Genomic DNA, 26,071 nt, shown 5'->3' on the forward strand with positions numbered 1-26,071 from the left:
CCAATGTGCAGGACTGCTTTGTCTGGCTAACCACACTCATTGATTAGAGGATGTCTGTAAATATCCCGTGTGCTCACCATCTCTTTCTTTCTCTCCTTCCTTGGTTTGTTTGGAGGTTCAGTAGATGGCTGTATGAACACACAGAATATTCTCAAATGTTTAGCAACAATTTCTACTACATACATACATACCATAGTAGACGAAGCAATGCTGAGCCAAGCACTTTGAGACCAAGTGAAATCCAGTCTATTATGATACTTAAATCGATTTTTTTGTAATTTGATATTTCAATTAAATTAAATTTTACTCACGCTAAAATGTTGCAATTACACAGGTATGCTTGATAATAGGAGTAATTGTGCTTTGTGCAGCTATTACGATAGGCCTACGTAAGCTAAGTTAAATAAAATTATTAATTGAATTATGGAAAAAATATCCCTAAATCATAAATCAAGTAAATTGATAGGTGAAATACAGTAATTAATGGATCATGTCGCTAAATCAACGTTATCTTTCGAGTTGAAAAGAGGCATGAATGAAGGAAAACCCCTTTGACAGGCTCATTGATGCAGGCCATAAGTGCTCCAACACAGTTGTGTGCTGGTTCTCCCTGTCTATTGGTGCACAAAAGCAGCTTTGAACTCTCTACTTCCCACTGGAACAACTTCCCCCTCTGTTACACTGGCGCAGGGGATGCCACAACTGTTTAGACCAGTGGTTTTGTCTTTAAAAAGGTCTTAATTTCCTCTAGAAACTGTATTGTGGGGTCAGATGAGAATATGACAAATTATGAAGGGGCCTTTTCTCAGTGTGTTGTCTTTACTTGGTAGTCCGCATCGAGTTGCTGTATTCTTGAGGAAGTTTAGCATTCCTTTGCGTCGGCTCTTTCAGTCTCATCCGACATCCTCTCAACATTGCTTAAAAACATGTTTCCTCTATAATAACTTATATCAGCACTAACATGTTACATAAAGACATTGAGTAATAGTGAGTGCAACTAATATAAAATATTTTTCTGTCAGTATCAAACTATTCCAGTACTCCTACTCGGGGTCCACCTGCTTTACGCTTAAATGCCCAAAGCAGCTCATTTAAATCTCAATATTAAATCATTTCTCGGTAACAATTGGGTAACCTTATTGTAATAGATCTCCATTCAAATGTGCAAAAGTATCTTTTTAGCAAAAAAAATATTTCTCAAGCAAGAATTTAGCTAGGACTGTTTGGGAGTGGACTGAGTGGGGAGGGGAAACTGAAAATTAGCTGTTTGGAACTCTCTTTATTGATCTATTAACCAATTCACCGCATGGTGTTGTCACTATGGAAAGCCAAAAATCCCACCTACCCAAACCTGCTGATTGGAAAGTCCTGTGGAGATTGTATTTTCAATCAGCAACTATCAGGAATTAACACTGATCACACGTTTACAGTATTCGTTTCATCAGCTGTTGTACAATATATAAAACACTGGGCCGTTAAAAGTGTTGAAATCCATGGTCTTGCTCAGTGTCTCATCTATACTGAGCAAAAACTATACATTTAACAATTTCAAAGACTTTACTGAGTTACAGTTCATATGAGGAAACCAGTCAATTTAAATAAATGCATTAGGCCCTAATCTATGGATTTCACATGACTGGGAATACAGATATATGATATGCATCTGTTGGTCACATAAACCTTTAAAAAAATGTGCATTCAAATTGGCATCGATAAAATGCAATTGTGTTCGTTGTCCGTAGCTTATGCCTGTCCATACCATAACCCCACCCCATACTGCCTAATTCTCTAAATTGACATTGGAGATGGCTTATGGTAGAGAAATTAACATTACATTTTTTGGCAACAGCTCTGGTGGACATTCTTGCAGTCAGCATGCCAATTGCTCTCTGCCCCAAAACTTGAGACATCTGTGGAATAGTGTTACGTGACAAAACTGCACATTTTAGAGTGGCCTTTTACTGTCCCCACCACAATGTCCACCTGTGTAATGATCATGCTGTTTAGTCAGCTTCTTGATATGCCACACCTGTCAGGTGGATGGATTATCTTGGCAAATGAGAAATGATCACTAACAGGGATGTAAAAAAATGTGTACACAAAATCTAAGAGAAAAAAGTTTTTTGTGCGTATGGAAAATGTCTGGGGTATTTTATTTCAGTTCATGAAACTTGTGACAAACACTTGTTGTGTTTATATTTTTGTTTGTATGTGCCTTTCTATCTATTTATCTTCATACAACAGACCTGCATCTGTCAATGCTGCAGTCAGCTCTCTGCTGAAGGAAAGAAGACCTCAGAATACAAAGCCCGTCTGTTGTCCACACTGTATTATACCAATAATGGAAAAATATTAATAAACCACACCAAGAACTATGGTTATTATATGGTGACCACAGCACAGTGCCTTACATTGAATTAGATGTATTTAAAAAATATATGTATATTCTTTGGAATTTGAAAATATATGTTAAAATATAATTTTCAGTTTATTTCAGAGTTTGCAATGCAAACAAATTTTGATCAATTCAGTTTTGTTGCTAAAATACAGTAAAAGACAGTAAAAAAATACAGACCAAGACTTCATTTGGTTAGAGTGAAACCTATTTGCACTAAGTGAAGGCTGAAAATCCATTCAAAAATGTAATGGTGTATCATTTAAATAGATTGTATGAGCTATTCATTTTAAGTCCTGTAATTACATTATATTGATGTGAACATAAATAGAAAATGTAATTTGGAATAAAAACATGGTTTTTGTTTAATCCTTGTTCCCGAGAATATTATGTAGATGACTGCTCCTCCGTTTCTCCAACAAAGAGAGGGGATGTGTGTTGTTTTCTTGAATCTGCAGACAGGAAAAAAAAGTGGAATAAGTTGAATGGACAACAAAGACTTTAAAAAGGCCAGAGAGAAACTATCCCCTATATGACAGTCTATTGAACGAGTTCTGTAGAGGTCTGTGTACATTGAACATGCCCCTCCTTGCTCCAGGCCCCACTATTCTAGGTCTGTGATGTTTTCTACTGCTTTGACAGTACTAAAAATATATATTCCACAGAGCCAGAACCAAACAGTATACAAGAGTCCTGTATATGCAATTGGTGCACAAGTTAATTCTTTATTTTATACAAAGATGAACTTGCTTTTCAGCAATTGTCCAATGTCCCTGTCCCTTTATGGGGGGGGGGCGTAATTATGTGGCCAATTAACAGAACCAAGGTAGATTTTTTTTTGCCAGCTCCTTTCCCCCCCCCCCCCCCCTTCATGATTCCTGACACACAGTTTCCTTTCACGGGCAGGGAGAGATGTGTTCTCACCAGCCAACCCATTACTGCCTCTCCTCCCCATAGCTTTGTCTAGCCTCCTCTTTCTACCGGCTGAAAAGACAAGAGAAGAAAAAGCCATACCCAGTATTCCCTGCTGGGCCAATTCTTCCTCTATAGAAATCAGACGGTTGTATTTAGTCAGCCGCTCTCCACGACTCAGACCTCCCAGTTTGACATACCCAACTCCCAGGCCTACGACCTGAGGGAGAGAGCGAAACGCACAATAACAACAGTTTACAGGCATTAGAGCGCCAACATGCAACTGCTCATCAGCAAGGGAAGGACAAGACGCCGTCAGTTAGCTTTGTTGTAGTGTGAGTACACAATGACAGGCAAACGGTTTATGATATCTCTTCAACAGAGGTTATTTGGCCTTGTAAATACACACACTTGTATTGTCAAACTCGTGCAGAACAGAATACATACATAATTCCTGAGTTACTGCAATTGATTGTGGGTCGTTCTACAAAATGAGTGCATTTTGCGTCCCTTGGATATTTTAAGAAATTGTGTGCAAATATTTAATTTAAAAATCCTGTTATATAAAATGAAATGCCCTTTAATATAGACCATTGAATATTCAATAAATCAGATTTTTTTTATATAATTAGACTTACTAAAGAGCCCAAATATTGACATCTCTGTGACTTCTAGGAAGATTAACCCAATTAACCCAAACACTTCTCCAAGTTTTCACCATCATTCTAAAGTTATTTGGATGGGATAAAAATGTTTCAACAACTTTTTTGTGAAACTTGGATTCAATTGTTCCTGCCAGTTGCACACAACAAGCTTCCATTCGCCATGTTACAAGGGGATTTATGGCTGATTTAAGATAAAGTTGTCAACCCGGTTATGGTCAACCCCGTTATACTTATTAGGCACTTACTATAGTTCGTTTTTTATTTAACCACTTGTGATGGAAAAATGTGTTTTTCAAGAAGTTGAACATGTGCTTTTTATGACAGAAAGTAAAAAATGTGGTATAATAAAATTCCACTACGTAGCCCTTTACACCCGTACAGGTTGAAAATGGAAGATTTGGGCACTGGTAAGCTCCTAAATTGGAACGCAGTGGCTGTACAGTAACATGCTACACATGACGTCAGAGCTCAGGCTCTACACTTCATTCACAGCATTCTTGGGTTTTGACTGACAGCCGTTCTGAACAAGATGTTGCCTCAATCCCTCCGACTAATTGGTCAACTTTTGCACATGTTTTGTAGTCCGAGTCAGGGAACTGCTGTAAATTAAGAGGACTCTATGTATTTTGAAAGACGAGACGTTGAGGATTATAATAAACGCCCCTTTGATGTCATACGAGCAAGCCAAACACCCGTGAGTCCAAATGTGCACTTCACATTTCCATATCATACAACTCATGTCATTTACAGTGTCAACATTTATGATCACTGTTTCATGTACAGTTACAAGATGACATGGTGTCATAACCTCAATGCACTCATGACTCCTTTCTAAACACACAAAAATAACAATCAGTTTTTTAAATTGCCCCATATGATCCTATTTTATAATGTAGGCAATAGAAAAAGCTTGCAAATTATGCCTACCTGACCCAGATTGCGATTTATAATGGGCCGTTTTTGGTAATTGTGTGGTAACAGTATTTGTGTGATGGCGGGGAAGCAGGGTTGTGTTCCAAACAAAACAACTACAAGTGTGCTTCCTCTAGTTCCTCAACGGCACAGCTAGAAGAGCTCAAAAGCACCTTATAGTTGAAGACTTCTTTAAGTCATAAAAGTGCATTGAAATGATTTAGGAACTGTGCACACTTTGGAGAGGTGTGTGTGGCCACTTGGAGACACCAGTTAGTCCTCTCACTCAAACCCTTGTACCTTTTTTGGTCTTATGTCGCACCTAACCCACATTTTCCAGGAATATTCTGATCATGCTACTGAATGTATCCAGTGTATTTTCAGATTTGCTTATTAGCTAAAGCGGTGAAAAGTACAGTAAATGTAAAATGCACATAAAATCAACAGTGTCATGTTTGGATTCAGTTTTGTGTCCCAGGTGAAATGTTGTGTCCTTAACTTTGTTCTAAAACGGTTCCCTTTCAATTGCTACCATGCTTACGCATATTATTAGCATATTTCTTCTGTAAGAAACATTTCAATTGAGCCCTATCCATATATGCCAATTCCCACGAGTGTAAAGGGATAAAAAGGCACCTAATTGGTGGAACGACCCTTGTCAGACTTACAAAAGATTTTCAGTCAAACAGATTGATAGATAAAGACACAGAGAGAGATAGACATGTAAACATATAGATGTAAAGAGACACACAAAGCCAGGGAGTAGATGACTAAACCTCACCACATCTGAGAGGGCGTCGTCACTGCAGGGCTCACCGCACGTCGTTCCAATTATCACTGTACCTGACATACAAAAGGTGACACACACACTCAAGTCATTTACTGTACATGACCAGGTCAATTAATCAACTCTTTACACTATCTGTCAATACAGGGGTTCGTTCCCTCTTGAAATACACTGCATTCCCCAAAATAAACATTGACAAACTAACAAACCTTGGTTTCATATAGAAAAACATTTCATTTGAGTGAGATCGTAAGAACAAAGGCAAATCTCCGAAACCCAGAACTAAAATCTTGCGAAATTGTGTCAGACGCTCGGTTAAATCCTGAGGGGAGACATGTTAGAAAATAGACTAACGAGACTAACGAAGCCTCAACCCCTCTAAGTGGAAACTATCGCGGTGAATCCCAAACAAGCCCCTCGGCCCTACCAGAGATACTGCATATAAAGGTTGCGTTCCTCTGCTCAGACATTGCATGCATCAACCAATGGTTGCATGCCACGTCATTCGACTGTACCGTTGGGCACCAGATTGCTATAACATATGATGTGGTTAGCTGATACTTAAAAATACCTATCCAGACTAGGGTTACGGAGATTTACCAAGAATTACCGCCCAAACCACTCCCTTTTCCCGGGATAAATCACTTAAAGAAACCGGTAAATTATAATAAATTATTTATATGAACAGCATGACGTGAAATGGAACTGTTTAATTATATGCAATGTCTCAATCGCTGCATGATCTCTCTGCATGATCAATCATCAATGCTCAGGGTGGGGACAGACAGTCCATCTCAGTATGGTCCGCAGTTGACAATGCACGTCGACCTATCATCTCATCATGGTAACTTTTTTTCTTGTGACAGGTGGGCCTACGTTTTCTGCAGCATAGCCTATACTACAGTAATATAGGGACCGAATGCGCCTCTAATTTACACATCTCCATCTGGCTTTTGGGGGTCACATTATTTGTTACATTTTAAAGATATATTTTTTTAAGCAGCCCATCACTTGAATATCGTTGCTTTAAAGTAGTGCACGTGCGAGCACTCTTGAAGCATTTCTCTATCCATCAGTAATAGACAATCCTGTTCAATATATTAATATAATATATATATATAAATATAATATATATAAATATTATATATATATATATATATATATTTATATTAAATACAATAAATACATATATACACACACACACACACACAGTACCAGTCAAAAGTTTGGACACACCTACTCACTCCAGGGTTTTTCTATATTTTGTACTATTTTCTACATGTAGAATAATAGTGAAGACATCAAAACTATGAAATAACACACATGGAATCATGTAGTAACCAAAAAAGTGTTATACAAGTCAAAATATATTTTATATTTGAGATTCTTCAAAGTAGCCACCCTTTGCCTTGATGACAACTTTGCACACTCTTGGCATTCTCTCAATCAGCTTCCATTAACAGGTGTACCTTGTTGAAAGTTCATTTGTGGAATTTCTTTCTTTCTTAATGTCTTTTAGCCAATCAGTTGTGTTGTGACAAGGTAGGGGTGGTATACAGAATATAGCCCTATTTGGTAAAATACCAAGTCCATATTCTGGCAAGAACAGCTCAAAAATGCAAAGAAAAACAACAGTCCATCATTAGTTTACGACATGAAGGTCAGTAAATCCAGAATATTTCAAGAGGATAAGTTCATTTGGCTTAACTGCCTCAGAAATTGCAACCCAAATAAATTCTTCACAAAGTTCAAGTAGCAGACACATCTCAACATCAACTGTTCAGAGGAGACTGCGTGAATCAGGCCTTCATGGTCGAATTGCTGCAAAGAAACCACTACTAAAGGACACCAATAAGAAGAAGAGACTGTCATGGGCCAAGACACACGAGCAATGGACATTAGACTGGTGGAAATCTGTCCTTTGGTCTGATGAGTCCAAATGTTAGATTTTTGGTTCCAAAGGCCGTGTCTTTGTGAGAAGCAGAGTAGGTAAACGGATGATCTCCGCATGTGTGGTTCCCACCGTGAAGCATGGAGGAGGTGTGATGGTGCTTTTCTGGTGACACTGTGATTTATTTAGAATTCAAGGGACACTTAACCAGCATGGCTACTACAGCATTCTGCAGCGATACGCCATCCCATCTGGTTTGTGCTCATTTGTTTTTCAACAAGACAATGACCCAACACACCTCCAGGCTGTGTAAGGGCTATTTGACCAAGAAGAAGAGTGATGGAATGCTGCATCAGATGACCTGGCCTCCACTATCCCCTGACCTCAACCCAGGTGAGATGGTTTGGGATGAGTTTGACCGCAGAGTGAAGGAAAAGCAGCCAAAAAGTGCTCAGCAGATGTGGGAACTCCTTCAAAACTGTTGGGAAAGCATTCCAGGTGAAGCTGGTTGAGAGAATGCCAAGTGTGCAAAGCTGTCATCAAGGCAAAGGGTGGCTACTTTGAAAAATCTCCAATATAAAATACATTTTGATTTGTTTAACACTTTGTTGGTTCTACATGATTCCATTTGTGTTATTTCATAGTTTTGATGTCTTCGCTATTATTCTAAAATGTAGAAAATAGTAAAAATAAAGAAGAACCCTGGAATGAGTGGGTGTATCCAAACTGGTACTATATATACTGCTCAAAAAAATAAAGGGAACACTTAAACAACACAATGTAACTCCAAGTCAATCACACTTCTGTGAAATCAAACTGTCCACTTAGGAAGCAACACTGATTGACAATAAATTTCACATGCTGTTGTGCAAATGGAATAGACAAAAGGTGGAAATTAAAGGCAATTAGCAAGACACCCCCAAAAAAGGAGTGATTCTGCAGGTGGTGACCACAGACCACTTCTCAGTTCCTATGCTTCCTGGCTGATGTTTTGGTCACTTTTGAATGCTGGCGGTGCTCTCACTCTAGTGGTAGCATGAGACGGAGTCTACAACCCACACAAGTGGTTCAGGTAGGTGCAGTTCATCCAGGATGGCACATCAATGCGAGCTGTGGCAAAAAGGTTTGCTGTGTCTGTCAGCGTAGTGTCCAGAGCATGGAGGCGCTACCAGGAGACAGGCCAGTACATCAGGAGACGTGGAGGAGGCCGTAGGAGGGCAACAACCCAGCAGCAGGAACGCTACCTCCGCCTTTGTGCAAGGAGGTGCACTCCCAGAGCCCTGCAAAATGACCTCCAGCAGGCCACAAATGTGCAGGTGTCAGCATATGGTCTCACAAGGGGTCTGAGGATCTCATCTCGGTACCAATTGGCAGTCAGGCTACCTCTGGCGAGCACATGGAGGGCTGTGCGGCCCCACAAAGAAATGCCACCCCATGACTGACCCATCGCCAAACCGGTCATGCTGGAGGATGTTGCAGGCAGCAGAACGTTCTCCACGGCGTCTCCAGACTCTGTCACGTCTGTCACATGTGCTCATGTGCTCAGTGTGAACATTTACATTACATTTAAGTCATTTAGCAGACGCTCTTATCCAGAGCGACTTACAAGTACATATATTCAAACTTTTTTTGTACTGGCCCCCCGTGGGAATCGAACCCACAACCCTGGCATTGCAAGCACCATGCTCTACCAACTGAGCTACACGGGAACCTACACAGCGTTCATCTGTGAAGAGCACAGGGCGCCAGTGGCGAATTTACCAATCTTGGTGTTCTCTGGCAAATGCCAAACGTCCTGCACGGTGTTGGGCTGTAAGCACAACCCCCACCTGTGGACGTCGGGCCCTCATACCACCCTCATGGAGTCTGTTTCTGACCGTTTGAGCAGACACATGCACATTTGTGGCCTGCTGGAGGTCATTTTGCAGGGCGCTGGCAGTGCACCTCCTTGCACAAAGGCGGAGGTAGCGGTCCTGCTGCTGGGTTGTTGCCCTCCTACGGCCTCCTCCACGTCTCCTGATGTACTGGCCTGTCTCCTGGTAGCGCCTCCATGCTCTGGACACTACGCTGACAGACACAGCAAACCTTTTTGCCACAGCTCGCATTGATGTGCCATCCTGGATGAACTGCACCTACCTGAACCACTTGTGTGGGTTGTAGACTCCGTCTCATGCTACCACTAGAGTGAGAGCACCGCCAGCATTCAAAAGTGACCAAAACATCAGCCAGGAAGCATAGGAACTGAGAAGTGGTCTGTGGTCACCACCTGCAGAATCACTCCTTTTTTGGGGGTGTCTTGCTAATTGCCTATAATTTCCACCTTTTGTCTATTCCATTTGCACAACAGCATGTGAAATTTATTGTCAATCAGTGTTGCTTCCTAAGTGGACAGTTTGATTTCACAGAAGTGTGATTGACTTGGAGTTACATTGTGTTGTTTAAGTGTTCCCTTTATTTTTTTGAGCAGTGTATATGTATACATATATATCAGATATATACGGTGCATTCGGAAAGTATTCAGACCCCTTGACAGAGATGTTAGTTCGGGTTCAAGTCCGGGCTCTGGCTGGGCCACTCAAGGATATTTAGAGACTTGTCCCGAAACCACTCCTGCATTGTCTTGGCTGTGTGCTTAGAGTCGTTGTCCTGTTGGAAGATTAACCTTCACACCAGTCTGAGGTACCTAAGCGCTTTGGAGTAGGTTTTCATCAAGGATCTCTGTACTTTGCTCCGCTCATCTTTCCCTCAATCCTGACTAGTCTTCCAGTTCCTGTCGCTGAAAAATATCCCCACAGCATGATCCTGCCACCACCATACTTCACCATAGGGATGGTATGGCCAGGTGATGAGTGTGACACTTGGCTATCAGACCAAAGAGTTCAATCTTGGTTTCATCAGACCAGAGAATCTTGTTTCACATGTTCTGAGAGTCCTTTAGGTGCCTTCTGGCAAACTCCTAGCGAGCTGTCATGTGCCTTTTACTGAGGAGTGGCTTACTTCTGGCCACTCTACCATAAAGGCCTGATTGGTGGAGTGCTGCAGAGATGGTTGTCCTTCTGGAAGGTTCTCCCATCTCCACAGAGGAACTCTGGAGCTCTGTCAGAGTGACCATCGGGTTCTTGGTTACCTCCCTGACCAAGGCCCTTCTCCCCTGATTGCTCAGTTTGCCTGGACGTCCAGCTCTAGGAAGAGTCTTGGTGGTTCCAAATGTCTTCCTTTAAGAATGATGGAGGCCACTGTGTTCTTGGGGACCTTCAATGCTGCAGACATTTTTTGGTATCCTTCCCCAGATCGTGCCTCGACACAATCCTGTCTCGGAGCTCTACGGACAATTCCTTTTACCTCATGGCTTGGTTTTTGCTCTGATATGCACTGTCAACTGTGGGACCTTATATAGACCGGTGCCTTTCCAAATCATGTCCAATCAATTGAATTTACCACAGGTGGACTCCAATCAAGTTGTAGAAACATCTCAAGGATGTTGAATGGAAACAAGATGCACCCGAGCTCAATTTTGAGTCTCATAGCAAAGGGTCTGACTACTTATGTAAATAAGGAATTTCAGTTTTTATTTTGAATAGATTTGCACGCATTTCTACAAAAATGTTTTTGCTTTGTCATTATGGGGTATTGTGTGTAGATTGATGATACATTTGTTTTTATTTAATCCATTTCAGAATAAGGCTGTAACCTAACAAAATTTGGAAAAAGGGAAGTTGTCTGAATACTTTCCGAATGCACTGTACATGTATTGGATAACGATACAATCATTTGGGATTTTTTGGGCTTGTGCTCATAAAATGTCTTTAATGTAGGGCTCATAAATGTATTTAATGTATGGCTCATCAGGCTCAGGTAGCATCAGGCTTGAATCTTCATTTAAAGCTCTAATCAAATCCAGACAAAGGCCTATTTATATGCTTAATATGCTTGTGAATGACACTTCCGGTTTTGGAGGGAAATACAAGGTTACCCCTGAGAAAGGCGATTTCTTTTCAGGATGGAACATTTGTAAAATACCGGGAAAATATTCAACCCTAATCCAGATGTTGCAAGATCTGGCGTGTGTCCGCAACGCCTGGGCAAAGGAACACGCCAAATGACGAGATGCTTGTGTCTCCACCCTAACAATGGGATTCGTTGACCACAGAGTATTATTGGTATATTTTTTTGAATATTTGATGAGAGGTGTTGATGTCAACTCCCTGTATTCTATGCTAGCCTCATGAATTTGCATAGACCGTCTCGAATTTCAACAGGACCAACTACGATAGTGTTTTTTCTCAGAGTTGCCGGGACGTCACGTACATCACACTTATATCAGTACACTCGTAACATCTTAAGCATTATGAAACTTCTATTAGATCCAATAAGCCTCACTTAACAAAATAGCCATTTATTTGTATCATGACAAAACTCAACATTATCATTGCCCCGATACAAAACGCCACATTTGTCGTTTTGAAAGTAGTGTTCACGAGCCAAAAGCGGTCCCCACGTTGTATGTACTACGTCATTAAAATTGTGTACTACGTCATCAATTTCGTATGCTATGTTACATCCTGCAAAAATGACAATGATTATTTCTAGTTTTTATTCGTATATGTTACGAATCCAATTCGTACAATATGTTACAAATTTGTTGCGTATAAATTCCTGGAGTGTCTCTAACATGTACAGATTTTGGGCCCTTACCAACTTCGGAACGCACTCGTGATTTGAATGATGCAATTCATGTTCCACATTTAAATAATAACATTTGCATGAAATTCAAATTAACAAATTCCCCCTGTCGTTTTACAATATATAAATCTGTTACAGTGAAATGTTTTACTTGGGATGGATTTATTTTGTTACATGTATCAAGCCTCTAAATCAAACACAAACAAAATGCACGTGGCTCATTAATTAGATTAAATTGCGCAAAACTCCAAACATATCACAGTGCATGTTGGGATAGTATTTGGCTCTGGAGCCAGCTGGCTCAGTCGAAGTGGCTATCAGATGGTCTAATTAACCCCTACAACCTCATAATGTTCACTCCCTCAGCTTTGAGAAACTTGTGCATACGGCAGAGGCGCGCGTGAACAAGGAAATGGAGGGTCGACAGGCGAGGCGAATGGGAAGGGACTGATTTGCGATTCATCCCAATTAGTCGTCGCATCCCAATCTCTTGACAAATGCTAATAGCATTTATGTTACGCACATCTGTCCACGAGAGATTAGAACAAAGGTAAATCGATTGAACATAATCTTTGGTCCCATGACCTATTACGGTATAAAAATATCATGGGGTTGCATCATTTGACAGACAGCTGGCTCTCCCGGATGACATTGATTTGGCTCCCTGTGATCTAAGCTTCAATTCGGCAGCATGCAAACGGGGAAATCTTCCCACTAAGCATTTACCGATGTCTTCATTATCTTTTTTTTTGTGCAAGCCTATTGGCCCAAACAGGCCTTTTTGGCCCAGACTGGCCTTTTTGGCCCAAACATAGATGTCTATAATTCATTCAGATTGGGCCTGGTCTGTACCGGGCCAAATCTGAACCAATCATAGACATCTACAGGTAATTGCCAAAATAAAGGATACACTAACAAAGTGTCTTAATAGGGCGTTGGACCACCATGAGCCAGAACAGCTTCAGTGTACCTTGGCATAGATTCTTCAATAGTGAAGGGCATGAGTTAGAGTACTCGAGTATACAAACGGATGTCAAAACTCAATCTTTAACCAGAGATTACATTTTTGTGCTTTGTGGCTGCCCGAACGAACAAGTGAAATTTGGTCCACATTCTGTGTCTGGAGCTCTATTGGAAGAATGTGACACCATTCTTCCACAATAAATTCCACAATTTGGTTTTATTGATGGAAAACGCCGTCTCCGGCGCCTCTCAAGAATCTCAAGTGTTCAATTGGATTGAGATCTGGTGATTGAGATGGCATATGGTTTACATCATTTTCATGCATCAAACCATTCAGTGACCACTCGTGCCCTGTGGATGTGGGCATTGTCATCCTATGGGGGCATAGCCATGGTAGCAAAAATAATGGCCAACATAATGGCCTGTTCAGCATTTTTATACATGACCCTAAGCATGATGGGATGTAAATTACTTAATTAACTCAGGAACCACACCTGCGTGAAGCACCTGCTTGCAATATGCTTTGTATTCCTCATTTACGCAAGTTTTTCCATTATTTTGGCAGTTACCCGTATGTTTCACAAGTTGACAGCACAGTACAGTACTGTATAGTAAAGAAAAGTAGAGTAAAGTACAATACAGCAGAACAGAGTACAGTAAATAAAATAAAAGTCAAATATAGTGTACTATTGTACCCTACTATACTCTAATGTACTCTACTCTGCTGAACTACACTACTATACTGAATAAAACTCTACTGTCCTATACCGTACCATACCGTATTTTACTCAATAAAACTCTACTGTCCTATACCGTACTGTACTTTACTGAAAAAAAATACTGTCATATACCTTACTGTACTGAATAAAACTCTACTGTCCTATACCGTACCATACCGTACTGCATTGTACTCCACTGTGCTCTACTCTCCTAAACCGTCAGGCACTGTACTGTTCAAACTTGTGAAACATAGCCTAGACGTCTATGATTAGTTCAGATTTGGATCTGGTCTGCACTGACCAAATTTTGTTTGGGGGCAGAGCTCATTGGGATAATAGTGTTAGTTTCCATTCTTAGGCTTGTGTGCGGCTGCTCGGCCATGGAAACCCATTTCAATAAGCTCCCCGACAAAGTTCTTGTGCTGACGTGGCTTCCAGAGGCAGTTTGGAGTGTTGCAACCGAGGATAGGCGATTTCTACCTGCTAGGCTCTTCAGCACTCGGCGGTCCTGTTTTGTGAGCTTGTGTGGCCTACCACTTGTTGCTCCTAGACATTTCCACTTCACAATAACAGCACTTACAGTTGACTAGGGCAGCTCTAGCAGGGCAGACATTTGACAAACTGCCTTGTTGGAAAGGTGGCATCCTGTGATGGTGCCACGTTGAAAGTCACAGAGCTCTTCAGTAAGGCCATTCCACAGCCAATGTTTGTGTATGGAGATTGCATGGCTGTGTGCTCAATTTTATACACCTGTCAGCCATAGGTGTGGCTGAAATAGCCGAATTCACTAATTTGAAGGGGTGTCCACATACTGTACACCAGATATACAAAAGTATGTAACTGTTACTGAGAATGTTATTGTAGTTGAAGTGGTCTGTTGGTTTATTCTGTAGGTTTGACTACTATGAACATCATCGCTGCTTTTGAAAAAGCTAACATAAGTCCATGTGACAGATGTAATACTTAAAAAAATATATATATTCTTTTTTATTTCACCTTTATTTAACCAGGTAAGCTAGTTGAGAACAAGTTCTCATTTACAACTGTGACCTGGCCAAGATAAAGCAAAGTAGTGCGACACAAACAACAACACGGAGTTACACATGGAATAAACAAGCGTACAGTCAATAACACAATAGGGGGGAAAAGAGTCTATATACAGTGTGTGCAAATGGCGTGAGGAGGTAAGGCAATAAATAGGCCATAGTAGCGAAGTAATTACAATTTAGCAGATTAACACTGGAGTGATAGATGAGCAGATGATGATGTGCAAGTAGTGATACTGGTGTGCAAAAGAGCAGAAAAGTCAATAAAAACAATATGGGGATGAGGTAGGTAGATTGGGTGGGCTATTTACAGATGGACTATGTACAGCTGCAGCGATCGGTTAGTTGCTCAAGATAGCTGATGTTTAAAGTAAGTGAGGGAAATGTAAGTCTCCAGCTTCAGCGATTTTTGCAATTCGTTCCAGTCACTGGCAGCAGAGAACTGGAAGGAAAGGCGGCCAAAGGGGGTGTTGGCTTTGGGATGACCAGTGAGATGTACCTGCTGGAGAGCGTGCTACGGGTGGATGTTATGATGACCAGTGAGCTGAGATAAGGCAGAGCTTTACCTAGCATAGACTTATAGATGACCTGGAGCCAGTGGATCTGGCAACGAATATGTAGCGAGGGTCAGCCGACTAGAGCATTCAGGTCGCAGTGGTGGGTGGTATAAGGGGCTTTGGTAACAAAACAAAAAAACAAAAAAATATTCTGTTGCAATCTTCAGCTAGCTCCTCTTTCTTATATTAAGAGGCTTGAAAAAGTATTATTGTGATATAAGGCCATAAAATTAATGACAGAAAAAAAAACGTATTTTCAACATCTGTAAATTACGTATTTTCAACGTCCGGGAAATACGTATTTTCACCTCTCATTCAGCACCTAAAATGCACCGGATTTCAACATCTGGAAAGGACGTCTATAAGATTCATCCAACAGAATCCATCAGAGCAACCATGTTTGTCAGCGTGTCTCTGTGGTATACACCGTGTCTATTCAGTTTTGATGTTATGACGTCAATTAATTTAGGTCAATCTGGCCAATATGTAGGCTAATTCCACTAGCATGGCTTTGATTTCCCTCCATACAACCATGCATACTATACATTTGACTTACAATAGGACAATGAGTCATGTATTAGTAAACAATAGCTCTATGTAAAACTGACTCCATCAGTGGCTCCCTTACCTTTGTTCTCTGTGGTGACGTGGATCAGGTCGGTGACTGTGGTCTCATTGCTCTGATTGAGGATATACCCTCTGACCCCTGGAAGAGATGGGGCGTCTTCCCGTGAGCTGTGACACTGGGGCTTGGAGGAGATGTCAGAGAGCAGGCTACACGAGCCTCCAACCACACTGCTCAGTCTCTCCCACTGCTCCACATCCTTACACAGGGGTCACATACCGTGAGCTTCTACAAGCACCTTTGTACTCACCAACGCATGTCTTTCGTTTACTGCGGTATTGTGTTCAGAGCAGTGTTCCCGTCTTACCTCTTTTCGCAGAGGATCGATCAGAGCTACGACTGCTGGGTATTTACTAATCAAAGCCTCATACATGTCCACTAGTTCATCAGGAGACTTGGGTGTTCCTGTAATAACTTCATACTTTCCTTTTGGCTGTAGAGGAGCAAAGACAGAATTAATACATAGAATTGTACTCATTGTGCAAGGGCACACTGCATGTTTTAACATTCTGTTTACATACATAGTCCATTAGGTTGTGAGCAGCACAGTTTACTGCTAAATGTATCCCCTTTCCAAGTGCCAATCCAAGATTGTTAGATGCTTCAGTAATTAGATCGAGCGGCTGCTCAGGACGCTCATACCCAACAACTAAGGCTCCAGAGTCAGACACTGTTGTCAGTACAGGCTGCAAAGAGAGAAGGAATGTTTAGTCAGCCATCATAAATGTACACAAAGTGTCATTGTTAATAATATACCTATATCTGTGGAAAGAAGTGCTGGATCCTCTATTTGCAGTTTGATAGTGCAACTAGTGCTTAACCATAAACAGACGGCGTTGAATTGATTCAAGCCTTGAAAAATCTACGTTTTCATGTAATATATACAGTACCTTCAGAAAGTATTCATACCCCTTGACTTTGTAACACAACAAAATGTGGAAAAAGTGGGATTCAAATGGATTTAATTGTCATTTTTTTGTCAAGGATTTACACAAAACACTCTGTAATGTCAAAGTGGAATAAAAATTCTAACATTTGTAAAAAATAAAAAAATAAAACACTAATTTATCTTGATTAGATAAGTATTCCACCCCGAGTCAATACATGTTAGAATCACCTTTGGAAGGGATTACAAATGAGTCTTTCTGGATAAGACTTTTTCTAAGAGCATTCCACAGCTGGATTTTGCAACATTAGCCCAAATTCTTCAAGATTTGTCAAATTGGTTGTTGATCATTGCTAGACAACCATTTTCAGGTTTTGTAATAGATTTTCAAGCAGATTTAAGTCAAAACATTAACTCGGCCACTCAGGAACATTCACTGTCTTCTTGGTAAGCAACTCCAGTGTAAATTTGGCCTTGTGTTTTATGTTATTATCCTGTTGAAAGGAGAATTAATCTCCCAGTGTCTGGTAGATAGCAGGCTGAACCAGGTTTTCCTCTAGGATTTTGCCTGTGCTTAGCTCCATTCTTTTTTTTTATCCTGAAAAACTCCCAGTCCTTAACGATTACAAGCATAACATGATGCAGCCACCACTATGGTTGAACATATGGAGTGGTACTCAGTAATGTGTTTTATTGGATTTGCCCCAAACATAACATTTTCTATTCAGGACAAAAAGTGAATTGCTTTACCACATTTTTGCAGTATTACTTTAGTGCCTTGTTGCAAACAGGATGCATGTTTTGGAATATTTGTATTCTGTACAGGCGTCCTTCTTTCACTCTGTCAATTAGGTTAGTATTGTGGAGTAACTACATGTTGTTGATCCATCCACAGTTTTCTACTATCTGTACCGTTGTAGTGACTGGGTGCACACTACCCAAAGTGTAATTAATAACCTCACTATGCTCAAAAGGGATATTCAATGACTGCTTAAAAAAAAATATATATCTACCAATAGGTGCCCTTCTTTGTGAGGCATTGTAAAGCCTCCCTGGTCTTTGTGTTGAATCTGTGTTTGAAATTCACTGTTCGACTGATGGACCTCACAGATAATTGTATGTGTGGGGTACAGAGATGAGGAAGTCATTCAAAAATGTAAAAACTAATATTGCACATAGACTGAGTCCATGTGACTTGTTAAGCAGTTTTACTCCTGAACTTATTTACAGTAGTCTTGCCATTTCAGGTTTTCATTTTTAGTTCATTAGTAAAAAAGGTTAAAATCATAATTCCACTTTGATATTATGGGGTATTGTGTGTAGGCTAGTGACATAAAATCTCAATTTAATCAATTTTCAATTCAGGCTGTAACACAACAAAGTTGGAAAAAGTAACATATTCAGTCTTAGAAATAAATCAAAAGATAACATATTTAAACTCAGCAAAAAAAGAAACGTCCTCTCACTGTCAACTGCGTGAATTTTCAGCAAACTTAACATGTGTAAATATTTGTTTGAACATAACAAGATTCAACAACTGAGACAAATTGAACAAGTTCCACAGACATGTGACTAACAGAAATAGAATAATGTGTCCCTGAACAAAGGGGGGGTCAAAATCAAAAGTAACAGTCAGTATCTGGTGTGGCCACCAGCTGCAATAAGTACTGCAGTGCATCTCCTCCTCATAGACTGCACCAGATTTGCCAGTTCTTGCTGCGAGGTGTTACCCCACTCTTCCACCAAGGCACCTGCAAGTTCCCGGACATTTCTGGGGGGAATGGCCCTAGCCCTCACCCTCCGATCCAACAGGTCCCAGACGTGCTCAATGGGATTGAGATCCGGGCTCTTCGCTGGCCATGGCAGAACATTGACATTCCTGTCTTGCAGGAAATCAAGCACAGAACGGGCAGTATGGCTGGTGGCATTGTCATGCTGGAGGGTCATGTCAGGATGAGCCTGCAGGAAGGGTAACACATGAGGGAGGAGGATGTCTTCCCTGTAAAGCACAGCGTTGAGATTGCCTGCAATGACAACAATCTCAGTCCGATGATGCTGTGACACACCGCCCCAGACCATGACGGACCCTCCACCTCCAAATCGATTCCGCTCCAGAGTACAGGCCCCGGTGTAACGCTCATTCCTTCAACGATAAACGCGAATCCGACCATCACCCCTGGTGAGACAAAACCGCGACTCGTCAGTGAAGAGCACTTTTTGCCAGTCCTGTCTGGTCCAGCGACGGTGGGTTTGTGCCCATTGGCAACGTTGTTGCCGGTCATGTCTGGTGAGGACCTGCCTTACAGCAGGCCTACAAGCCCTCAGTCGAGCCTCTCTCATCCGATTGTGGACAGTCTGAGCACTGATAGAGGGATTGTGCGTTCCTGGTGTAACTTGGGCAGTTGTGGTTGCCATCCTGTACCTGTCCCGCAGGTGTGATGTTCGGATGTACCGACCCTGCGCAGGTGTTGTTACATGTGGTCTGCCACTGCTTGGATGATCAGCGGTCTTTCCTGTATCCCTGTAGCGCTGTCTTACGCGTCTCATAGTACGGACATTGCAATGTATTGCCCTGGCCACATCTGCAGTCCTCATGCCTCCTTGCAACATGCCTAAGGCATGTTCACGCAGATGAGCAGGGACCCTGGGCATCTTTCTTTTGGTGTTTTTCAGAGTCAGTAGAAGGCCTCTTTAGTGTCCTTGACCTTAATTGCCTACCATCTGTTATTTGTTAGTGTCTTAACGACCATTCCACAGGTGCATGTTCATTAATTGTTTATGGTTCATTGAACAAGCATGGGAAACAGTGTTTAAACCCTTTACAATGAAGATCTGTGAAGTTATTTGGATTTTTACTAATTATCTTTGAAAGACAGGGTCCTGAAAAAGGGATGTTTCTTTTTTTGCTGAGTTTATATCCACCAAAATGTATTTGCTTTCTTTTCTAGAAGGTAGAGTAAGAAAGACAACATGTACTGTAGACCCTGACTCAACTGTGAGTTATAATACACAAATAGAGCCCTATACTGTACAGTAGATCCAATATACAAGGATCGGCCGCAATGTTCCTTACCCCTGTTTTTGAAGCAGCGTTCATTATTTTCATCATCTCCTTTTGAAGCTCAAGTACCATTGTAATGATCTGTTGGGAGAGTGCACAGATTGTCTTCGATACATGTTTCTTTAAACTATGTAATACCAAAGCTTGGCAGAGAAAATGTGCTACGTTGGAAAACAATCAGGAACATTGGTTGACTCGACACTCAAGACTAGTATTTAGTAAGTCCTGTATGGTCGTGTGCGGTGTAGTTGCTAGAGCACGGAGCTTGCAACACCAGGGTTGTGTGTTCCATTCAAGCGTGGGATCAGAATGAATGTATGCACTCACTACTGTAAGTCGCTCTGGATAAGAGCGTCTGCTAAATTACTTAAATGTGTAAGTGTCCAGATAGAACACAAAGAATGAACTTGAGTTTTGATGGACTCTCCCAGTAAAACTGGGCAGATCGAGAACAAAGTGTGTAACTTGAAATTGGAGAATAAAGGCTGAAAATATTGTGTCAATACTTGTTTGAGTCTTTGTCCAGCTTTAGGGATGACAATGACTTCCTCCAGTAAATTGAGTTTTCCTGGGGACATCTTGCCACAGCTCAACAAAGTTACCAAGGGCACAGGGATGTGCATCTCATTTGGACACGGCTGTTAAAATAAAGAAAAAGCATAGTAAAGCATTTGGTGTTTTACAAATGTGACCCGTTTCAAGAAGCGAGGCGTATGTCGCACGCCACTACTTCACAAGAGTGGCATTTGAACGTTTTATATTAAAAAAAAAATCTAAATGCGTTTTTTGGCAGAAATGCCTTCTGGAACATAAAAGACTTGGTGAGATATTATTGAACACTTTAGTTACAGAAGCAGATTTTGGACATTATATGCCCAAGTCAAGAGAAGATGGTCAATAATATTACTCAGCACTTCTGACACTTTTTAAAAACTACTCGCTACATGTTTTGTATGACAACTACCGGTAGATGAAATAGCCTCCCTACACCCACACATACTGTATAGTATCTGGTATTGCCTTTAGGCCTATCATTCCTGATCAATGACCTATATCACATTGCATGACATTGCATGGTGTGTTTGTGTGTGTGCAGGTATGTGTGTTGAAGGGGGGGCTCACTGACTTGTTGGTTTCGCAGAGCTTTGATGTACTTGTACAGGGGGATGCATTGCAGTAGAGCCCCAGTCTTGGCCACAGCCAAGGACACTGAACCAATGGCCATGCTGCCAGGCAGGACCAGCTCTGAGGGCTCTGGAGGCGGAATGGGCTTCTCTGTGCTGTTGCCTTTTTTGCCTGGAAAACCAGAAACAAACTTTATCTGCCTCAATGTTGTTACACAACTTGAGAGGAAGAAGAATTTCCCCCCGTGACTGACTGAGAGGCCAGGCCTCCCACAGGGACTCTCGTACAACACACAGTGGGCTTTATCTGTCACTAGAGAGAGGGGAGGAGACGGTTTACCACAGGGGGGGCCACTAGGGAAATAAGCACGAGAGATGAGTGCATTGGACCACTGCTTCAACCGAGACTTCTCTATGGAGCTGGGACCTAATACTGGCAGAGCTCTTAAAATAACACCATCTCAATGTGTCTCCCAGGCGGAAACGTCAGTGTAACATTTAAGGGTCCCCGCTGCTGTATTTGATTGAGAACAAGCTAATGTTTTGAAAGAAAATCATCCAGTCATGGTAATATGATGTGTGATGTCAGATTATCTGGCAGGCTGGCCCAGGGGAGAGGTTCGTTACCTTTGTCTCCACCCTTCTTGTCTTTGGGGGGTGCGGTGGGAGGGGATGGCTCAGGCACAGGCACACTAGGTGGCTGGTTCTCCTTCTCTCTGTTCCGAATGTCCTGGTCCTCCAGGTAGCGGGCCATGAAGAAATCACTGCCACACAAGACAAATACCACTTGGCCTTCCACAGGAGCAGCATAGAGTTATCGAAAGCAGCATGCATGATACTATGGGGTTGATCAGGACAATGGTTTATTTTACCCTTGGATGAGCCATTGTATAATAGGAGAAATGTCAGATATTGACCAAAGAGGTACTGATGGAGAATGGAACACACTCCTTCTGTGACACCAGAATTACCAGAGCATTGTATTTGAGAGAGCACAGCAAACTATGTTCTGTCTCTGCTATTACAAAGCCATCATACATTTTTTTTATTATTTCTGAATTAGGTACAGAGTCAACAAGCTTGCTTGATTGGCTATGTAAAAACAAAGCACTGGGTCTTACTTTCAGTTTATACATTTTAAACGTGTAGGCTAATATTTTTGGAGGCTGTCATGTAAAGTTGGGAAGAACAACCGAAAATGATCGACACCGACAAACTAACCACCTATCGTGGATATTTTTCTGATAGTGTTCATTACGAAAAATAGCCTATTTGAATAAATAACCCTACTAGAGAAATGTGAAGTTTGAAATTAGAAAAAGTTTGCTAATATGGGTGATTGTTAATGGGACAATTGATAGCTACATCGTTCAAAGTAGTAGGTATAGTTTTAAGGGTAATATAAATAAAATAACTATGGTGCACAGTTATTGTTATAGTTCAGTAAATGTATCATGATATGGATTTTTGTCTATATCGTCCAACTCGACTGTCATCCTAATACCACATGGCCTAATGTGGTATGATCATAACTAACAGGAGGCAAAAGGCTCCGGTCCATCCCAAACTATGTGCAAAGGCAACCCTGCTGTTACTTCAATGAAATAGAATAGGTTGGATGACCCTTCTTGGATTTTCCAAGAAAGGTTGGCCAATAGGCCTATGTAATGGCCTTAATAAAAACATCTAGCCATCTAGCTGAATCATTTTACAGCATATTGATTGACTAATGAGAGAAATTTAAATGTTAGACACATTCAATAGCTTTTGTTGAGTTATTGATATACAGCAGGGATCATCAACTAGATTCACAGATTTTTTCTTGAGTGGATGGTTGGGGGGCCGGAACATAATTACAAATAATTAGTAGACTGCAAATTGACCGCAAGAAGCCCAAACAGCAGGGCCGGCCCGCTTAGAGGAAGGATTAGGCGGCCGCCTATGGAGGCACATTGACGAGGGCGACATTTTCTGAGCTAAACTGACCAAGACGCGCCTCCAACAACACATAAAACCTCACATAATACTTCCCAAAACCAGAAAATTTCTCTCAACCAGTGGCATATGGGCTTTTGAGCGCTGAAGCCGCCCTGAGATAAGCAGTGCCCACTTTGTCAAAAGCAGGGATGCAAAATATTTATCATGTCCATTCCCAGCGTGCATTTCCAGGGTGCTGTTGGATAGACACATCACTGCAGCGCTCCACCAACATTCTGTCCAAAAAACAAATCTAACAAATAATATAGCAGATATAGCATATCGTAGAAAGAGTATGGGCCCTTTTCTGTAGCCTACAGGCTGGAGATAAAATGTCTGACAATAGCCTAACCAAATAAAAAATGCGCTGACGTGTTGACAAACAACATATCCTCAAAACAGGACAGGTCAAAGTAAAATGGACAATCAGGCTACTCACAACTGACGTCCTGTCATCCCATGGGCTAAACAGTCATGATCAGTGGTTTCAAGTTTGTCTGTCAAGTTTGTCTCTAAATGTTTGACGAGCTGATCATAGTGAAAAACAAAATCCTTCTGCATTTCCCGCTGTGTAAACACATTGAAAATAGGCCCAGGAAAACTACTCCTTATAAAAGTTGGGTAGCTGATATTCAGAGCTTAAATAGACAAATTAATTAGTCACAGGAATCAGGACTAATAAAGCCAACGCAACAGCCTGTTTCAGAAACCGTGGGCCTAACAGATCCATGGGCATTCAGGCAATTTATTGCCATTCATACAATTCCATTGTGGCCTACATCCCAGTCATTTTTTATTTATTTAACTAGGCAAGTCAGTCAAGAACAAATTCTTATTTTCAATGACGGCCTAGTAACAGTGGGTTAATTGCCTTGTTCAGGGGCAGAACAACTGATTTGTACCTTGTCAGCTCAGGGATTCGATCTTGCAACCTTTCAGTTACTAGTCCAACGTTCTAAGCCCTAGGCTACCTGCCACCCCAAAGCACAGTCAACGTCTTTTTTTGGTGTTTTACAAATGTGACCCATCACAAGAAGCGAAGCATATGTCGCACGTCACTACATCACAGGAGAGGCATTTTAACATTTAAAAAATAAAAATCTAAATGCATTTTTGAGCAGAAATGGCTTCTGGAAAATTTGAACTTTCATGTGCCTGAATAACAAACTTGTATGTCATCTGTAAATACAAATAAAATGGTTAAGTCCCTAGATGGTTTAGCCAAGAAAAAAGACAGGAACCTTCCCGCCAGCCATGATTGGCTGAGATAATGGCTGGGCTGAACATGCCGAAAGATGAGTTCGGATTGGTCTGCATGTAGCATGCCTTCGTCTATAACATGAGATGCTCAGTATGTGTAGATAAGCCTTGCTACCGCGGCTTTTTTGAAAGATATAATGTTAGCCATAGAGAACTGCAGAATTTAGCAGGCGCTACCGACAAAGATCAGTGGGAAAAAAGATGTGAAGGACAAAAGTTATTTTCTGCACACGGTTGACCAGAGTGACTTGACACAACAATGTGCCATACAAGCTGTAACTAGCTACAAACCAAACGGAAAAGACACGCTGCTGTGAAGCGTTCATCCATGTATCCATGTAAGAATCTAGCTACATTTTCAGATATTATACTTTTCCAATTTATCAGAAAGTAGTTTTCATTAGCTAGATAGCGATAACATTATGTGTATGATCTGTGTAGTAATATTATTCGTATCTCAGAAGTTGCATTGCTAGTTATATCCTAATTTTAGCTAACGTTAGCTAGCTAACATAGAATCTAGTTGGTTTGCTTTAGCTACCTGCAGATTCATACTCCAGCATTTCATGGATGGTAGCTACCTAGGCCAATCTGTTTGTACTGTAGCTATGGGTTGGGATTATGGTTAATAGTTTAGCTAGCTAACTAGCTACATGTCTAAACAAATGACTCCACTCCGCAAAAGAATGATTACATGACCCATCAAGTTAGCCAGGTGTGTCTGGGGGTGAATATGGCCATCTATTGTATTTCATGAATATGTGTACATGTCTAGACAATAGTGACACATCCACTTAGCTAGATGTAGCTGTGGGGTGGTTATAGCATTTCACATGACCCATTAATTTAGACACGTGTCTGGGTAAGCATTATCAAATAATTATACAATATTTCTATCTGGACACTTTCAAAGTCATATTAGGAGACAGGCCAAGGACTAGATAAACTGTTTTTACCTGGAGTTTTTCCATATTGTAGGCTACTAGCTTCACCACTTTGAGTCTTGAAGTCTTTGGTTGTTTACCTTAAAGAGATGAGTGTGGCTAAAGCTTAAGAGGGTGTGAACGACTCTGAATAGGTGTAGACAAAGAATCAAATCAAACTTTATCAATCACATGCGCCGAATACAACATGTGTAGACCTTACCGTGTACATGTAGGTAGGGGTGAAGTGACTATGCATAGAAAATAAACAGCAAGTAGCACCAGTGTAAAAAACAAATGGGAGGGGGTGTCAATGTAAATAGTCCGGTAGCCATTTGTTTAATTGTTCAGCACTCTTATGGCTTGGGGGAAGAAGCTGTTAAGGAGCCTTTTGGACCTAGACTTGGTGTTCTGACACCGCTTGCAGTGTGGTGGCAGAGAAAACAGTCTATGACTTGGGTGACTGGTGTCTGACAATTTTGGGGGCTTTCCTCTGAAACGCCTAGTATATATGTCCTGGATGGCAGGAAGCTTGGCCCCAGTGATGTACTGGGCCATACGCATTGCCCTCTGTAGTGCATTACGGTCAGATGCCGAGCAGTTACCATACCAGGCGGTGATGCAACTGGTCAGGATGCTCGATGGTGCAGCTGTAGAACTTTTTGAGGATCTGGGGACCCATGCC

The 26,071-nt window shown here is 41.3% G+C and overlaps 1 protein-coding gene across 2 annotated transcripts in view; it reads right to left on the reverse strand.

The window, feature by feature from the left end:
• Positions 1 to 1,538: 1,538 nt before the first annotated feature.
• The window catches only part of eno4 (enolase 4), a 42,566-nt gene continuing 18,033 nt past the window's right edge, over positions 1,539 to 26,071 (reverse strand). The window contains exons 4-13 of one of the 2 annotated variants that reach the window (XM_055917999.1): positions 21,854 to 21,990; positions 21,229 to 21,398; positions 20,609 to 20,740; positions 20,115 to 20,183; positions 16,677 to 16,841; positions 16,463 to 16,588; positions 16,159 to 16,354; positions 5,666 to 5,727; positions 3,410 to 3,527; positions 1,539 to 2,847 (exon numbers count right to left, since the gene is read on the reverse strand). In XM_055917999.1, coding sequence (XP_055773974.1) covers positions 2,783 to 2,847; positions 3,410 to 3,527; positions 5,666 to 5,727; positions 16,159 to 16,354; positions 16,463 to 16,588; positions 16,677 to 16,841; positions 20,115 to 20,183; positions 20,609 to 20,740; positions 21,229 to 21,398; positions 21,854 to 21,990 — 1,240 coding nt within the window. In that variant the 3' untranslated portion in view covers positions 1,539 to 2,782. Of the gene's footprint in view, positions 2,848 to 3,409; positions 3,528 to 5,665; positions 5,728 to 15,539; positions 15,648 to 16,158; positions 16,355 to 16,462; positions 16,589 to 16,676; positions 16,842 to 20,114; positions 20,184 to 20,608; positions 20,741 to 21,228; positions 21,399 to 21,853; positions 21,991 to 26,071 lie in introns of those variants that run through there. The other variant, XR_008758972.1, reaches the window with a different exon arrangement.

This window comes from Salvelinus fontinalis, chromosome 1, assembly GCF_029448725.1.
Source record: "Salvelinus fontinalis isolate EN_2023a chromosome 1, ASM2944872v1, whole genome shotgun sequence".
Classification (NCBI taxonomy): Eukaryota; Metazoa; Chordata; class Actinopteri; order Salmoniformes; family Salmonidae; genus Salvelinus; species Salvelinus fontinalis.